The following is a 13,529-nucleotide window of genomic DNA, read 5'->3' on the forward strand; positions in this document are numbered from 1 at the left end:
TTTTTAAGCGCAAGTGCAGTACTATATATAAAAAACAACCGAAAAACTGCAACCGGAATAGCTTTATGTAGGATAATGAAAGTCTAAAAATCCCATTTTATTTAGATTTTTTTGTAGATACAAGATTTACTTTTTAAAAAATATTGTTTAAAATGCATTCGGTTTACCAAATAGGCGCTTTCTTCGCATCAGTTTTGTATCATTAAAGAAAATGGGTTCCGAACCGGCTGAGAGGAATAACTCACCACATATTAATTCTGTGCTCCAGCCCGAGCAATCGTTTCAATACCAATCTGAGCAGAATCATCTGAATGAACCATAAATCCAATTGCAATTTTTCCAAATGTTCCCAACAGTTAATAATTTGAATAAAGGAACATTCTAAAAAAGGCAATGTTAGATTAGATTAAGAACAATCACAAATAATCTGACAACTTATTTCAATTTGGAAAGAAAAACCGGAGGTAGAAGTGAAAATTTAGAAAAAACAAACTAACAAAAAACAAAGAGGAGGAAGAAAAATAAACAGAGACGCATACAGTTGTATCATTAAAATTGTATACAGCGATCATACCACAGATTTTCTCCAATAATTGAGAAGCTTTTATATAATCAAAAAAAAAAAAAAACTGAGCGGTGAAGAATATTTTTAAATAGTAAAGCAACCAAACAGTGCAGTGAAGTTATGCAACTGAAAGTTTAAGTAGGAGGAATTTCGAAGTCTTTCAAATCCTAAAATCTTCGAACCAATAATCGAAAAACAGACTCAATTTAGAATTGACTGAAATGCTTATCTAATAGACACGAATACAGCTACTACCGAAGTCTACAACATAAATTAAGCCATCTGGTGAAACACATAAGTCAGTAGGACGATCAAGTACTAAATGTTTCGGCACATTTGTAGATGTGGGCAGCTGAGCAGATGATGTTTTTACAGTAGTGTGTGTTGCTGGCATACTGGCTAATGGTGTTATAGTACTTTCTCCGCCACTCGCGTTACCCACTCCACTTGCCAGTGTAGGTCCCAGTCCTGCACCACCAAATGATGCAACGCATTGCATTCCATCCAGGTTTAACACCTAAAAAATTTAACATTACCAAATAGTGCAATGCACTGCATTCCATTTCCAAGTTTAACACTCCCACAAACTTATTTTTTTTAAATTAAAAAGACTCGACCTGAATTCGATTATTACGCGAATCGCAAACGAGAATATGTCCTTCGTTATCTGTGGTTATGCCCTGGGGGCGACAAAATGAACCTTCACTGTCACCTTCGCCGCCATACATTTTCATATCAACTGTACCACGCGATGACATCATTACTAGACGATGATTATTGAAGTCACTAGAATTTAACAATAAATAAAAAACGAAGTTTCAAAATTTTAAGAACGAAACGAAAAATCTATCAGCAAATATTTAAGAATTTAGTACCCGTAGTATTCTGCTTAGCAGTATTAGGATTATCTAGTAGTTTAAACAAATACAATATTTTCTAAAGGTATCTAAAAAACTCGAAACATCCCAGAATATTTTTACATCGCTAGCTCACTATCAATTTTAAATGTCTGCAGATATGCGCCGACTAAACATACGTAATAACCAGTTGGCCATCATGCAAATAGCAAACGCCACGAGGTGAATCAAAGTTCTTGTAGTTATAGAGTGAACTGTCAAAGCCAAATTTACGAATAAAATGCCCTTGCGGTGAAAACATCTGCAATATTATGAAGATGGGTGGATGATAATCTTGAAAATAAAAGTTAATAAAAAATTTGGGAGCTGACTTGCACACGATGATTTCTAGTATCCGAAACCGCAATCTGATTAAATGAATTTACTGCGACCCCCCATGGATAATTGAAAAGACCAGGAGTTCGACCACGTTCACCAAATTTTAGCAGAAAATCTCCACGTTCACTGAATACTTGCACGCGATGATTATCTTTGTCAGCTACAACTATTTCATTCTGAAATTCATTTAAGCAGTTAAAAACAAATTAAAAAGATGTATCAATTATCTAGAAATTTAAAAAGGTTTTATTTGATAATCAAATTTATGTCTTCATACTAATAAAGATTAAGATATTAGCAACTGCACAACTACACATCATCATATAAAAACATATGACAACCACTATTTAGATCTCCACCTTTGAAAACATTTAACGAGTTGGCCCCAAATCATGACAAAAAAAAAAAAAATCATTACATAAAACAAGATTTAAGAAAACTAGCCATAGAGTTAACTGCAATGCCTGCCGGCCGATCGAACTGTCCTGGACGAGTTCCTGGAGAACCGAATTTATGTAGAAAGTTACCTTCTTTATCAAAAATCTGAAATTTCATTTATATTAGAGTGTAAAAAAACAATTAATTTCTTACTATATACATATGCAAGTTTTGAAAGCTTTATTTGATAGTTCGACAGTTTTTTTATTTACCTGTATACGGTTGTTGCTTCTGTCCGCTACTAGAATGCGCCCTTTATTGTCGCAACAAATTCCCCACGGTCGACAAAACTGTCCATCAGCGCTACCCTCCGAGCCAAATGAGAATAGTGGCCCTGTTCGAGCAATTGTTCCATAATTTCGACCTTTTCGTGCATAAATTACAGTAGGGCACCCACTAGAATTGAAGACGAAGATGATTTTGGCAATTACACAAAAGAATACTGACTTGAGTATCATGAAAAACTTTCTTGCACTTAAGGAGGATGAATGAGACTATTTATTCCAAAAAATCAATAACTTCTACAAAATGACTAATTGAATACAAAAAATGAACGTACCAAATAGAAACACCTCGAATTTTGATATCTAGAAAATGATTGCCTTCATCGGTTGGAAAGTATGCTAATGAGTAAATACCTCCATCTTGTTCTCTGTAATAAATTATGATCAGAGTATGAGATGCACATCGGATATTTAATAGTGGATCATTTAACCCTTTTCTGACTTGAAACTTCCGACAGAACTGATTTAAAGGAACTTTACTCAATGCGTATATCCACGATACGACCCTCGGGACTAAGCAACGAAGCAGACATCTGGTGGTTTGTTGATGTACAAGCATCGCCGCATGCATCACGAGTTTGTACCAAAATGGTGCATAACCGATCACGAATGGCACGCTTATATCCTTCACCAATAATGTGTGTTGTTTGTGCACAAGCACCGCTTTCCAGCTCCCCCAAAGAACGCAATCTGAAAATTACTTAAAAGTAAGGAATTAACCAAAACTATCGAAATCTTATACTTATAAAATATGGCATAGAAGTTCGAGACTTCGGAAGTTATTGAAAGTAACAAACTCCTGCTTTTCTTAATAACAGCCTCTCCAAATATGAATTTAAGAACAAAGATATGTAATTCGAACTTTGAAATAAAAGTACTGTCGGGTGGAATAAATTTGATCAAATCAGTTTCATTTGGTACCAAATATAAACATGGTTCCCGCAAAATATTAAGCAATGCATCAAATGAATTGCGCTGTTGGATTTCCATCCCTTCACCGACTGCTGTTACAATTTCTGCTGCCTACAAAAATTAAAAGAAAAACTAACACAACCTAATCTCGAATAATGACTTGCTGACTCGTGATTTGCCGATTTTTTGCCAACAACAGAAGCGTAAATTCTACTACAAAATATAGTTATAAATTAAATAATGCAACGTAATTTTTACTTCTTCATCAACCACCTAAAAGTTTCAAAACCATATATTCCAATGTTCTGAATGATATGTTACGGATCATCTATAGCGACAATTAAATCTCATTCTAGAACCATAAGGAAAGAAAGAATACCGAAGGTCATAAAAGTTTACTTTTAGAGCTTCAGTTAAAATTGTATGACGTTGTCCGAGTCTTTCTCCTTGGGCTTTCAGTGTGCTAATCTTAGTCTGGCGAATGGTATCAACACGTTGCAATAAATCGCGCTTCCGTTCTTCCAGCGCACTGATGTGCAAATGTATCGCTGATCGTAGTTCACGGATTGCTGACTGAAAAAAATTTTTATTCTACTCCAAAATACTCGTGCGTTACTTACACGATGCTGGTCTCAAAACAATCAGTTTAAAAGTTTAACTGTATTAAATGCAATCATATTTATTTAAGTCTAATAGAATTAAACCTTCATATATGGAATGATCAACCTGTACAGAAGCATCAACCCTTTCTAACATTCGACGTATAGTTTCCAATGCATCTTCTAGATTCTTTTGATCATGCTTTGAACTAGCAATCAATGTCATCAGCGATGTTCTCAATTCACTATAGGGCACAAGCTGGTGTTTTGAATGATCTCCAATGCATACGTTACAAAGTGGTACACTTCCACATGTCACACAAGTACAAATTACAGGTGAATCATGAGTGCTGCATGTTTCTGTTTCAAGTAAATTGTCGAATTTAACTTGTTCTGTTGCCGTATTGAGCTATAATTGAATTGTGCTCCTATCAGAATGAATCAAGATATCCTTATATTATTCCTAAATTCTTAATTTCCTTAAACAGCAATCATCCTTCTCATTCTTAAAGCCTTAAACAATTTTCATTACATCTATCATTCTTAAACACGAATTCGTTCTTACAAACCAATAATTCCTATACGCCGAAAACAATAAAGAAGATTTTAAAATCATAAAAAAAGTAAAACAATGCTTAAGTTTGGATTTCGATTCGTGGTATATGCATAATTGTATGCATATAATGAGTATAATGAGAATTTAAATGACAATTGCAAATATTACTTGAGGTAGCGGTAAGCCCTTAAAAGCCTCAATACGCACTACTTTGTGTTCACGAGTAACTCGCATGCGATAATGTGCAACAACGCACTCACTACATAATGTTTCATCACACTGCATGCAACGTACAGCTGCTATTGCATTATCCTGAAACGAAACACTAAATTATTTACAGATAAATTTTCATATACCATGTTTCGAAAACAATTACACATTTTTGTGTAGAAACATAGGTCATAGAAGAATATATTCTCATTACTCCAAACTGCTAAGGCTTACAAAACGAATTTTCTAATCATAATAGGTTTTAATGTAGATTCGGTTTTCAGAATAACACACTGAAATTCATAAAAATGCTCCCCTCAGCGCACATAGTGCATTTAGGATATTTAACGTTGAATGTCTGCTGAATTTCAGCACTTGGAACGGTATGCCAGTTTATTGTTGAGGTAGCAGTAAGTGATTGGGGAGGTACTGAAAATAATCCTGCAGCAGCTGCAGCACCACTTTGGAAAGTCAGTAAAGATGGATCAAGCAGCGAATGTACTGCCGAAGTATCTGACAACTGTTGTGAAGGATTGAACAATTTAGTCCGTTGATGAACAGATGTTTGCGCCTAAAAATCCTTGCTTCCCATTTCTATAACTACTTCTGTTTATTTTTACATGACGAATTTCTACAGTTTAAGTTAACAATTCCGTGAAATTTGATGTCTAAGTTCTATAGCAATGAAAAAATCAATTGGTTGTTGAAATTGTTTCTGCTCCTATCTTCCAAATAATATTTCAACTATAGGGTAGAACTGTCGTCTTGAAGACTATAGCAGAACTCATTTTCGTTACTAATATTATTTAGTTGGTAACACTTCTTCGTACTTCTGATCAACACTTGAATCATTCATTACTGATACAATTGAAAAACTCTGGTTTTTTGAATTATTTCAACTATCTCAGCTCACGAAATCAACAACAAACAGCTGAGCGTTGTAATTCGTGCTTGATAATCGATTTCGGTGAAAGAGGATCCCATATTGAAAAAGAAGAATCGAGCGGAAGATTTTTGACATCTCCGGAATGTGATGGAGTTTCTGGAAAAAGCGGACTTGGACTGGCAGTGATGCTACTCAACGAAGATGGAAGTCCACCAACGGCATTACTCAAGCATAGTGGGCAGAGATGAGTTTGACTGATAAATGAAATACATTGACCGCAGAACCTGAAAATTCCATATATGCATTCAGCAACAGTTTCTGAAAAACTAAGGGAAAACCTAGATAAGTTGAACATTACAAATTCGCCGCAGCATAAAGACCAAGCAAATTCGGAACTCAATTTCAGGACAAACTTTTCACAAAACTCAACCCAACAACTTCACCGATTTCACTTAAAATAAGAGGTTTAAATTAAAACCGAAAAGGTAAAATAATCGGATAAAACATTATGCGTGAATTAAAATTTTCTAAAGAAAGTGATTACGTGCTTGCAATTTATACTTTCAGCTTTACTTCCTTGAATCATACAGCTGGATAAAGTGAAAAGGCTTGTAGAATATGCTAGCTCAAGAATACGGTCACATCAAGTTTCTATAAACAAAACCAAAATTGGAACAGAGAAACTCGTACCATTCATAATTAATAATTAAACAATTTCGGCTTAAATATTTTGGGTAAAGAAAAGACCGAACGTATTCAAATAAATTATGTTTTTAAAAGAATTTATCCCACCCGTGTTTACATGGCAGCATAACGAAAGCAGAATATGGTTGTATTTTATTGCAAACATGACAGTGACCGCTTTCCTTTGGCTCATCCATTACTGCACTGGGTGTTGAAAGAAACTGAAATAAAAAAACTCAGCATAATTTAAAATTAAATTTGTCTTCCCAAAAATTTTTGTGATGTTTCTGTAACATATTAAGTACAGACAACTTGTAATCTCTGTATTAGGAATTATGAAAAAGTATAGACAGTATGTTCATATCAATCTCTGAGAAAATGAGGTGAAAATCATCAAAAAAATGCATCTCAGCAAGAGCAATATTAGGGCTTGAACGATCCTTCGAATTATAGTAGTGAATGGAAAAAGGTAACCTGAAGTGATACTGCAGATGAAACTGTCGTAGGAGTGGAAGCTGTGCTGAGATCGCATGTCGTTAAAGGTACTGGGACTTGCCCGCTGCTTTCTTGATTACCATCTTCATCGCGTCTATACATAGTAACATTGCTCAATTCCCAAATATAATTCCACTCGTCACCGCTTCCACCCTGTAAACAGCAAGACTTCAAAAAAAAAAATGTTGCGAAAGATAATACAATTCCTGATAGTTTTGTGAATGCTTCATCGTTTGCATCGTGCACTTCAAATACGATCCTAAATTTGATGATCTTTAACACCAACAAAAAATACAAACTTGTTACGATGGTCAGATTTGAATTATTTGGGAGTCTCAAGTTAATTTCTTGATGATAAAATTAAATAAACTGCTTATTAATAACCTCCAACCCAATTTATTTGAAGCAACAACTAGAAAAAAAAAAAAAAACAAGCTTTAACTTCATGTGTTAGTAACTAACACCAGCAAGTGACTATACTTCCTAGTTGAGAGAAGCAGGATAATGAAGGTTACAGCTTACAGCAAATGTTAAAGACCCACTTTGTAGATTACTACTACTCATTACACTTTGATCTCACCCCATTACATGTCTATGATTTCTTTATCATACATTAAAAACAAGGTGGTAATGGAGTTCTAAAGTAAGCATTTACCAGAAGATGACGTAGATCTTTCCGATAAATTGAATTATACTATATACATAATACAGAAAGACACACCATTTAACGTGAAGGGTCAAGTCTATATGATATATATGAAGTCTAAAAAGCCATTGTTCGAAAGACGCCAGAGCAGTAGCCCTCGGAAGAGCAATAGTGAAGAGTCACATATACACATTACTCTGCAGTAGTTCAATTCTAGGTAGGTAGGTAAGTAAGTAAGTAGGAAGTCCTTTCTCGACATTCATACTCCTTCCTCTCTCTCTACTACTTGCACTGTCCCCCGTTCTCCCAATGACACACTGTACTATCACCCGTTCATATAAATGTTATGCTACATGCATTCATCCATTCCACCACTACATGACTTTCTTAACTCTACTGTAGGGTACAAGGAAGATGCACGCAAATATGCAAATTCGAAGACATGCAATAATGCACAGAGAACCGTGTATAGGAGAGAGAGGCAAACTCGGTTAACGAAAGTGCAAGGAGCTTAACTGCAGAGGAAATTGTACTGCTCACCTCCTCCTCCAGTTTACCAAGACTGAGGCTGCCCAGCAACCCCTTGAAGATATCAATAATTTCAAGAACAAAGACCTTGCTGGACTGTCAGACGACTACCCACTTCCAATCTCATCACAAAGACTGAAATGTGGCAATAGTTAGACTTCGAGAGGCGTCGTGCACTCTGCAATTTCGCACTTTGAGACGTGGCACTTTTATACCTCAAGAAATGTGTTCGACTGTTCAAGGTATGAGTAATGTACTTATGATAGTTCTTCAAATTTAAGAAAATACTAGGACTTCTATTAGCACTTATCAACTATTAAATTACCCAGCGCACGACTTTACTTTAGAAAGCTTTTTGTTTGTTATTGTTGGATTAAAACTTATTTCCGCTGTTTCCTACATGTTTTCTATCTGCACCATTAATCTCTACTCTATGTGAGGTCATGAAAAAGTTCTCTCATTTCTACTTTGTAATATTTCTCCACTACATAAAAAAAGGTGAAATTAAGGTTGGTCATTTTTTCGAGTGACCGTCAAATATATTCGGATGAAAAGCGAAAGGAAACTTAAAACAAAACGATTTAAAATAGCAAAAAACAAAATGATATACATTAACACTGAAAACAAATAGCTAACATAGCTATATAAAACTATTATTTTCGTTACTCAGCAATAAATATCACATATACAAATCTCAGCTGACATTTTTAGCTAAATGCAGCTGTATTTCTTGGCTGCGAACGGGGTGAAAATAAAGACAGTAGTAACGCTTTATGGTGTTGATAATGATAATTTGGAGTGTTTCATGCATACAATTACCCAGCATAACAAAAGATTCGATTGAAAGTCACAATTAACGATTGGAACAACGGAAACACAGATAATGTTAGAAGAAATTATGGTCCTCTCATCCTTTAATCACAGCAATCGGACGTAATTTGACAGATTTCTTGCTAATACCAGCTTCATGACAAGTATTTACTACATCCGTCACATTTTTGTATGATTCCGGCGCCTAAAACCGTCAAGTTTCGTCAAATTATTTTTATTTTTATTTGATTTACAGTGTAATATAACCCATACAAGTGCTTCTTTCATTTTACATGAATTCTTTCTTGAAACCAGATTTTGTACTGACATTTCTATTTTTAATGCACAGTTTAATGTTTGGTGTGCAGTTAAAATCTAACCAATGGACCAAGTAAAAAGGATGAGTGGAATGCTGAATATCGGATCCTAGAATGCTCGTACATTGGCATGGTCAAGAAACTTACAGTGAAGCTTGATGAGAAAATCTGTTGATTGCAATTTCTTATATTAGTCCGTACTGCTGTCCAAAAAATACACTTGCTTATTTTTTTGTAAGCTTACCTCTTCCATAACCAGTTTTGGAGAAGCCACACGAATTGATATACCCATTGCCTGCATCTTGTTCAAAACTTCTTGAAAATCTATGTTTCGTCTCGATTTAGCACGAGACAAGGCCCTACCCTAAAAATTTCAAAACTCAACAATAGATAAGTAAAACAGAACTTTCCGTGTAATTTTTTGCTCACTATACTAAATTACGAAAGAAAAGAAAAAAGATGTATTATTTATCTGTATATAGTAGCATTTTATTTTGTCCTTATTTTCACAAAAGATTACCGCTCCATGACAAGTAGTAGCAAATGTTTCATTCATCCCTTGTTCAGTGCCTGTCAAAACGTAACTACAGGTACCCATCGTACCACCAATTAGTACTGGTTGTCCTTTAAAAAAAAGTGATTTTGGAGTAATAAAAGAATGAGTACCTCCATGAACATTAATTTAAATTTACCGTGAATGCTTGAAATTAAGCACTACCCTTTTTTCGTAAAATCAACAACCTTACCGTGAAGGCTTGAAATTAAACACTATCCTTTTTTCGAATCAACAATAGCTATGAGAAATTTCTCTTTTAGTAAAATGTACAAAACTAATTTTCGAGTTTAGGTGCTGACGCATTTAAATTAAATAGGGGCTCGAATTCCCAATCAAATTTGCATTTTTTAAGAAGGCAGGTTTACAAAGAAGCCTGAAGGGCTGTATCCCAGTTTAAGGCGAAATTATTCGATCTTAATTGGAAAAAAAATACAGTTATTTCTTCCCCCGATTAAACTTGCCTAGTTTGCTCACATGAACAATTGTTTTCAACATTATTATTTTCAATATTAAATCAGTAAAGGAAAAAACCTGTAAGTTGGTAATCTACGGGAATGAGAGGATGATGAGGAGGGAAAGCACGTGTTGAACCCTTCCTATGCACGCACAGTTGTTTTGGCCTTCCATTTATAAGATGCTCCTCTATTTTAGCAATGTTATGGCTGACATCATATATAACATGCATGTCCAGATCATCTGGTGAGGTGTTGAACACTTTTGCAAAAGCCTACAATAGAATTTGACAATTTTTTAAAATTTTTTCTTCGACGTGCATTTTCACTGTTATTAAATCAAATCAGGACTTTAAAATATCTTGAAAAACGACTGATTTAAATTCTCAATATAAAGAAAAATTTTACCTGTCTTGCGCAAAATGTCATGCAAGATCGATTCACCCATGCAAAATTCGCAGCTGCCGCCATGCCTTTGAGATAATCTTGCCCTAAAAAGTTGAAGAACAAAAGAAATTAAATAGTAGACTACACAGAAGAAGAAATAATGGCTGCAAATGACTAATTCGAAAATAAACTTTACCTTCCATAGAATTAATCCTCGCACAGGCTAGCTGACGGTCATTGACAATTATATTATCTCGTTTCATAGCTTTCTCCATAACCACTAATGAATCTGTAGCAACCTGGTGTCCCAAACCGCGACTACCACAATGAATCATTATACAAACTTGACCTAAACCTTAACATTACAGAAAGAATACCTGAAATTTGCTAATTCAATGTACATTATGTGTAGATTGAGTTTCAGATTAATAGATTGAGAGACTGAGATAGATTGAGATTGAGCTTCAGATTGTTTGCACTAGCAGTTCATTTTTTCTTCGTTTAAGATAATTTGCAAACAGTAAATACCGAGAATAACAATATACCCAGTCTGTCGATGCCCATTCTACTAGCCGCATATTCATCATATATTTCATCAATGACTTGTACTTCTCCATAGTGATTTCCAGCTCCAAGAGTCCCTAGCTATAAAGTAAAATTACTGAAATGATCCTCAACACTTTCTCACTCAAATATCACTACATATAGCTTTAATAAAACATAAATTTATTAGTTTTGAAATCAAGAAAACCGGAGTTTTGCAATACTTTCATTAGGTTATATATATGCTTTATATGTTTGATAAACCTGTGGAAGTCCTCTCTTTTTGGCACGGGGTGAAACTTTGGCAGCATCGGCCTGAAGCATCCTTCCATACTCCTCACAGTGCTCTTTATCTTCTGCCCACGAATACCCTTCACGCAGAGTCCAATCCATACCCATTTCAAGACATTCCTAAATTGAAAAACATTTTTTGTGGCAAAAAAAAATTTCTTTTTGAAGTACTTTTTCAAGACAGATGGTTGGATTTTAGCATACCTCGAACTGTTGAGCTCCTATTGGAATGATACCCTTTGATCCCACGCCCACCGGAATATGATCAAATAACGATTGAGCGAGCTGTTCTTTTACTGGCTGAACATCTTTCTCAGACAAATTTGTTCGAATTAAACGGACGCCACAGTTAATATCAAAACCAACGCCACCTAAAAAACTTATACTACTTAACCAATTTACACATACAGAGATTTAAGTTAAGAAATCATTTTCTAACCGTCCGTTTTTTCCGAAGTATACGTTTTACCTTAAACATCTTCCGTGTAAATTCCAAGCATTTATACTGAAAACGTTTTAATATCAAAATTTCAAATCATTTCCCTAGACGATATCATTCGATTAGGACGCCTCCTAGTTTGGCAGAAACTAATTTTAAAAAAGTAAGTGGAATGTTTAACAAAATGATTTCTAGGAAGCAAGTTACTACATAACAGGAAATGCTCAAATATATCAAATCAGAACAGGGAGGTTTACTTTTGGTTTATATAGTAGTTAGTAATGAGAAAATTGACAAATAAAACAAACAATAAAGCGAACTCACTGCATATAAAAAAACTCAAACATGAAATGCATAGTTTAAACAGTTTGAATAATCACACAGTTTAAAAATTTGCAAAAAACCTGGCGATACGACAGCATCTGGATCAGAAACGTCGAATGCAGCAATATTTCCTATAGCAAATCCATAACCGGAATGTATATCCGGCAAACCAATAGAAGCCTGAAACTTACTGCACGAATTTATTCAATAAAGATATCAAAATAGAATTATTATAGAAACAAATTTAGAACATGCTGGACAAAAGCATATTCACATTTCTTCTTACGTTAACAATAGCAGGGAGTGCTGCGACATTTCCAATTTGGCGTACCGCAGGCAAGAATCCGCCGATACCATCCAATCTACACGCATTTCTCAACTCTTCAAACATCAGTTTTTCTAAAGCTGTGTTGACGTAAAAGCGTCCTTCGACCTATAAAACATTGCTGAACTTGTTTTGTGAACATGTCAATTTCTGAATTAAGAATATAAAGTAAACAAGCGCTCAAACTTGACAAAATCAAACAAATTTCCAGGCACTGTGAAATTGGAATTAGTGGATTATTTGCCTAACAGCACAGCATCGAAGACTGCAGGCGAGCTCGTTAACTTACATTCATATTTGGAACGAATCCTTTTTTGATTCTGTACACAACATCTGTGATACGTTCAATATAGCTGCATTCCTCATCATACGTTCGTGGCATTCCTGCATTTCCAAAAGAATTTCCATTCATTTAATCTTGTGTGGCAATGTATATAACAGCAATAATATTTCCGCATGTGTAAATGATCATGTATAATAAATAGCAATGAATTTTAAGTTCAATTTTTTTAACGTTTGACTCAACTTATGTCTGATACAAATTACACTAATTTTGTCCGGCCTAACTTGGACCATATATGAAGCGACTGATTACGATGCTTGACAGCTAGTTTTTTAAATATTTGTCCATCTTATCAAAGTTCGTTTTCCAAAGATCAACGAATTTTTGCAGCGTGGAGATCCATTGCAGTTAATTTCCGAAACATCAGCGGTAGTTGGTTAGAACTAGCTAGTCTTATTACGCAGCACCTGTTCCTCTAGTTTCAATAAAAGTCTCGGTCAAAACTACCAGCCAGAGTACCCCGTGAAAACTCTAAACTGCATCCTCCTTATATCCATATCATTAATGTGATGATCCTTCCGATCTAGCACTTTCAGTCACCCTTTTTCTCCGTCTTGCACGGCCCACTAGTGCTCTTTTCTAGCAAAGTGAAGAAGTATAGAGTCAGCGAGGTATGATTATATTTGATGTCGAGACCTCAATAGAAAGAAATCAAGCTGGTCAGCAGTTACTGACCAGCTTATAATCTGAGGTGAACAGAAGCA

At 35.0% G+C, this 13,529-nt stretch overlaps 2 protein-coding genes across 3 annotated transcripts; both read right to left on the bottom strand.

The window, feature by feature from the left end:
• Positions 1–794: 794 nt before the first annotated feature.
• On the bottom strand, positions 795–6,966 carry Bma-lin-41 (Uncharacterized protein; the record flags this gene model as incomplete). Of its 2 annotated transcripts, XM_001901274.2 has the most annotated exons (16): positions 795–1,082; positions 1,183–1,351; positions 1,602–1,723; positions 1,794–1,976; positions 2,257–2,343; positions 2,451–2,634; positions 2,798–2,890; positions 3,003–3,212; positions 3,385–3,545; positions 3,834–4,007; positions 4,161–4,442; positions 4,758–4,901; positions 5,149–5,370; positions 5,729–5,969; positions 6,478–6,590; positions 6,844–6,966. In XM_001901274.2, the coding sequence occupies 16 exons, from the start codon at positions 6,964–6,966 to the stop codon at positions 795–797; spliced, it is 2,796 nt and encodes a 931-aa protein (XP_001901309.2). The 2 variants fall into 2 exon arrangements, with proteins under 2 accessions (XP_001901309.2, XP_042936428.1); XM_043080494.1 differs by lacking the exons at positions 795–1,082; positions 1,183–1,351; positions 1,602–1,723; ... (9 more) ...; positions 5,149–5,370; positions 5,729–5,969 and adding an exon at positions 6,324–6,336.
• A 1,979-nt stretch (positions 6,967–8,945) lies between these two features.
• On the bottom strand, positions 8,946–12,864 carry Bma-rtcb-1 (Uncharacterized protein; the record flags this gene model as incomplete). Its single annotated transcript, XM_001901275.1, has 12 exons — positions 8,946–9,053; positions 9,410–9,529; positions 9,686–9,789; positions 10,253–10,448; positions 10,582–10,664; positions 10,757–10,909; positions 11,106–11,205; positions 11,368–11,514; positions 11,599–11,765; positions 12,238–12,337; positions 12,444–12,590; positions 12,772–12,864. 12 exons carry the CDS (start codon positions 12,862–12,864, stop codon positions 8,946–8,948), a joined length of 1,518 nt encoding a protein of 505 aa, XP_001901310.1.
• Between the last annotated feature and the right edge of the window lie 665 nt (positions 12,865–13,529).

Source organism: Brugia malayi, assembly GCF_000002995.4.
Source record: "Brugia malayi strain FR3 genome assembly, contig: Bm_v4_Chr3_scaffold_001, whole genome shotgun sequence".
In the NCBI taxonomy this organism is placed as follows: Eukaryota; Metazoa; Nematoda; class Chromadorea; order Rhabditida; family Onchocercidae; genus Brugia; species Brugia malayi.